General features: G+C 49.7%; 1 protein-coding gene across 1 annotated transcript; it reads left to right on the top strand.

Annotated features, from left to right (window-relative positions):
• The first annotated feature begins 2606 nt into the window (after positions 1–2606).
• On the top strand, positions 2607–3662 carry FOXE3 (forkhead box E3). Its single transcript, XM_058176675.1, has one exon. It carries the CDS (start codon positions 2670–2672, stop codon positions 3660–3662), a length of 993 nt encoding a protein of 330 aa, XP_058032658.1. The 5' UTR covers positions 2607–2669.
• The last annotated feature ends 467 nt before the right edge of the window (positions 3663–4129 follow it).

Raw genomic sequence — 4129 nt, 5'->3', positions numbered from 1 at the left:
TCATCTGAGTACATCTTTTGTGTCTTCTTCTTGCTCCTCAAATATTTATCATTTCTTAATATCATCATTTCATTTATTGTAACATTTCTCCCACATTTCTTGCTTTTCTATTAATACATTTATCTATCTTCTTTCCTCTCTTTCTTCATTACAACATTGCCCTGTATACTGTATATCTCTTCTCCAACCAATAATAAAATTGCCCCATATTTTAAAATATTCCGATTCCTTTCTTTCTTTAAGTGTCAAAGTCAATCTGTTCATTTCTGCACAATCCAATATTTTCTTAATGATTTCTCAGAGGGAGACATTTTCGACAAAATAATTTGCCTGCAATTTTGATACACAAAATTGCAGGCAAAGTTAAGTTAACTTAAGTTGGTGTTGACTTATAGCAACCTATAGCAACTACATAAGCCCTCTCCAGGATAATCTGTCCCTATCCTGGCTTTCAGATCTCCCAATCATGCACTCATCACTGCTATAATTGAATGGATTCATCTGCCTGCTGGCCATCCTCTGGTTCTCTTCCTGTTCCATCTCCTCCACCCCCCAGTATTATGGATTTCTCAGGAGAGCCTGATCTTTGCATAATGTTTCTGAAATATGACAATATGAGTCTGTCCATTTGTGTCTCAGATGAAAACTCTGGATTGATTTATTCTATTATCCATATGTTTGTTTTCTTAGAAGTCCCCTCCAATACCAAAATTCTAAAGTATCAATATTTTTTCTTATCCCCCACTTCTTCAAAGTATTTTAAAGTGGCACAAAAGAGTTAACTAGCTTTGAAAAACTGCAGATCTCTCCAGCAGACAGGAGGTGGTAAAAATGAATAATCCAATTGGAGTGCTGTTTGCTCTCCCAATCGGCTATTGATATAAAGGTGCATTTTAATATAAGCAGCTGTCCCTAAGTGGTTTACAGTGTCAGCATATTACTCCCAATAATCTGGGTCCTCATTTTACTGATCTCAGAAGGATGGAAGACTGAGTCAACCTTGAGGAGGTCAGAATCAAACTGCTGGCAGTGGGCAGAACTAGCCTGTAATACTGCATTCTAACCACTGCAACATCACAGTCTTTTGGCTGTAAGTATCAAGTTTAGTTGCATATTTATGACAGGGATTGGCTTTTTCTGTCTCCAAGACTATTTCTATCCTGATATTTTCCCAATTCTTCAATCCCCTTATTGGGAGATTTTCCCTCACCCCAGGTGCCAAAAGGAAAAAGCCAGAAAGCCAGAAGGGAAACTGATTCTTGTTCACACAAATCAGGAGGACACCATCTGCAATGGTTTAAGACAGAACCAATAGACAGCCAGTGAAGACATAAAGATCACCAGTGAGAAGATAAAAGTTTGGGGTAGGATTATTTTGCATGTACACAAGGGGAAAATGCACAGGGGCAATAGTTCTTTTGCCACATGGGAAAAATGTGTGGATGCCATGCATCTAAAATTCTCTGGGGAAACAAAAAAAATCATCCTTTGATACTGCTAAGTGATTTGGAAGTATCTGATAAAATTAACTCTGCAATTGGCCAATTCACTCAAGAACAGTTTAAGTTCCTTCCAAAAATCCCCCAAAATCGTTTCTGCAGTCTCTGCCCAAGTCTCTCCGCGTAGGGGAGAGAACGAGACTGGAAGGCATCGTTCTTATTGATATCTGTGCCTTTCAACCAAATTTCATCCGCGGCAAATTTCTACACAATGGGGATGGCCTCCTGCAAACACCCAACTAATCCCGTTCTCACGCAACCGCCTCTACCAGTGCATTTTGCTGTTCGGCATTTCCAAATCTCCAAAGCGGTTTGACTTTGAAACAGCTCCACTTTCAAAGCAAAGGACGTCTCTCCTAAAAACTTAAAGTGCTTAGCAGCCGGTGAAGCCTCCAATGGTTCTCAAAAGGCGCTTAGAAACGATTTATTGCAAAAAATGGGTGAGAGCCAAGCGACCCTACGAGCACCGGCTTTGCGTAAGTCCCTCTAAAAGTCCCGGGGCAGGTTGCTGAGAAACCCCACTTGAGGATGGGGCCGCTCTTGCAACTGAGCAAGGGAAACTGCCCTTCCATCTGGCGCGAAAAGACACCCCGCCTCGGGTTTTCGAGCGCTGCACGGAAATGCCGGCTGCCCGCCCCGTTCTCCAAGCGCTCGCTTGGTCTGTCGGCAGCAGGGATCGCACAGGTGGTGGGTGGGCAGCCACCGCCCCGTTCAGGGGGAGCCCCAGGGTGGCGCCAGGACCGAGCTATATAAAGCGACCCGCCGGCCTCATACCTGGTCCCCGCGGGAGCTGCTCCATTTCATTCGCCCCGTTGCTCCCTTCCATCCCAGCCTTTTTTCTTTTTCTTTTTGTATATGAATTTAGCCGGTTTTTCCTTCTTTTCGGGTAAGTGCACCATGACAGCCGACGCCTTCCACTCGCCCAGTCAGGGGACAAGCCCGGATTCCCCCGCTATGCATCAGGCCTCCCCGTCGAGCTGCAAAGTGGAGCCTTTCTTGATCAAATCGGAGCCCAGAGGAAGCCCGGCGGAGAGAGGAACCGAGCAGCCCGCGGACGATCAGCCGGCCGGTCCCGGCGCCTCGGCCAGCGCAGGCGGCGGCGGCGGCCGTCGAAGAAAGCGTCCGGTGCAGCGCGGGAAGCCCCCGTACTCCTACATCGCCCTGATCGCCATGGCCATCGCCAACGCAGCGGAGCGGCGGCTGACGCTGGGTGGCATCTACAAGTTCATCACCGAGCGCTTCCCCTTCTACCGCGAGAACCCCAAAAAGTGGCAGAACTCCATCCGCCACAACTTGACGCTCAACGACTGCTTCGTCAAGATCCCCCGCGAGCCGGGCCACCCGGGCAAGGGCAACTACTGGACCCTGGACCCGGCAGCCGAGGACATGTTCGACAACGGCAGCTTCTTGCGCCGCAGGAAGCGCTTTAAGCGCACCGACCTCACCACCTACCCGGGCTACATGCCCAGCGCCAGCGCTTTTACCCCCAACGCGGCTACGGTCGGGAGGCCCGGTCCTTGCGGTGGCTCCGGAGCTTTAGGTTACCCGGGTGGCGGCGATCCCGTCTATTCGCCCGTCCGCGCCTACAGCCCGCAGCTCTCCGCCCTTCCCCAATACCCGGGGGCGCCGCCTGCGCTGCCCTCGCGAATGTTCAGCATCGACAGCCTGATCAGTTCCAAACAGCAGCAGCAACAGCAGCAGCAACAACAGCAACACCACCAAGCAGCTGCTCTGCAGGCCTCCTCGGCGATGGGGATGGACCTGGGTCCTTACCATTCCTTGGGCCTGAACGGCATGGGCGATCTGGGCCCCTGCCCGATGGGCAACCCGACGGAGACCTATTTCCAGGCGCAGCAAGTGAGTCCCGGCTTAATGGGTCGGCAGCCCGCAGCCCCGACCTACCCCTACGCCGCCTCTCCATCAGGCCACCTAGCGGTGCCTCCCGGCGCCTATTCCCCTCCCCACTCGCAGCTGTACGGAGCCCCCAGCAGGCTGGTTGTGCAACCCGGCCGCCCTGCCTCTTCCTGCCCAGAACACGCGGAGCAGCTGGTGGGCCTCGCGGCCTCGCAGCTCAATGGGCTCGGCCAGTTTGGAGCCGCCGCCGCCGGCAGTGCTTACCTGAGACAGTCAAATTTTTCCTCTGGCCTGGAGAAATATTTGTAAAGAGGAGGAAGCCAAAGCTACAGACATTATTTTGGAACTCTTTTCTTTTAATAGTCAGAGGGAAGTCTGTATCTAATGACTAATTAGCAATCATTCCATAATCGGGTTCAAAGTAATATAACTTTTTATGTATTGTGTGTGGCAGTGTCTTTGGCTTGTTTAGGATTGGCACTTTGAGACATATATTCTGTGCCTTCAATCACTATACCTAAAATGCATTTATCTTGTGTGCTGGGCAGTGAGCCATAGTTTAAATGCTGGGGTTGCGGCCTTAAAGACCAAAGTCTTGTCATTCAGCGGATGCACAATCTTTCCACGTGTTCAACTGGCCCAGGGAGTTGTTTTAAAAACAGGGCTTTTTGTGCTTGTGGAACAAGTTTTTGGGGGGGTAGCAGTTAAGGTTGAAGCAGGTTTAAAGCCTTGTCTCAGGTTCAATTAAAATACAGCAATATTTGGATATAAGTACC

This window comes from Ahaetulla prasina, chromosome 3 (assembly GCF_028640845.1).
Source record: "Ahaetulla prasina isolate Xishuangbanna chromosome 3, ASM2864084v1, whole genome shotgun sequence".
NCBI classification, from domain to species: Eukaryota; Metazoa; Chordata; class Lepidosauria; order Squamata; family Colubridae; genus Ahaetulla; species Ahaetulla prasina.
The sequence above is the reverse complement of the archived record's forward strand: the minus strand, read 5'-3'. Positions and strand labels throughout refer to the sequence as shown.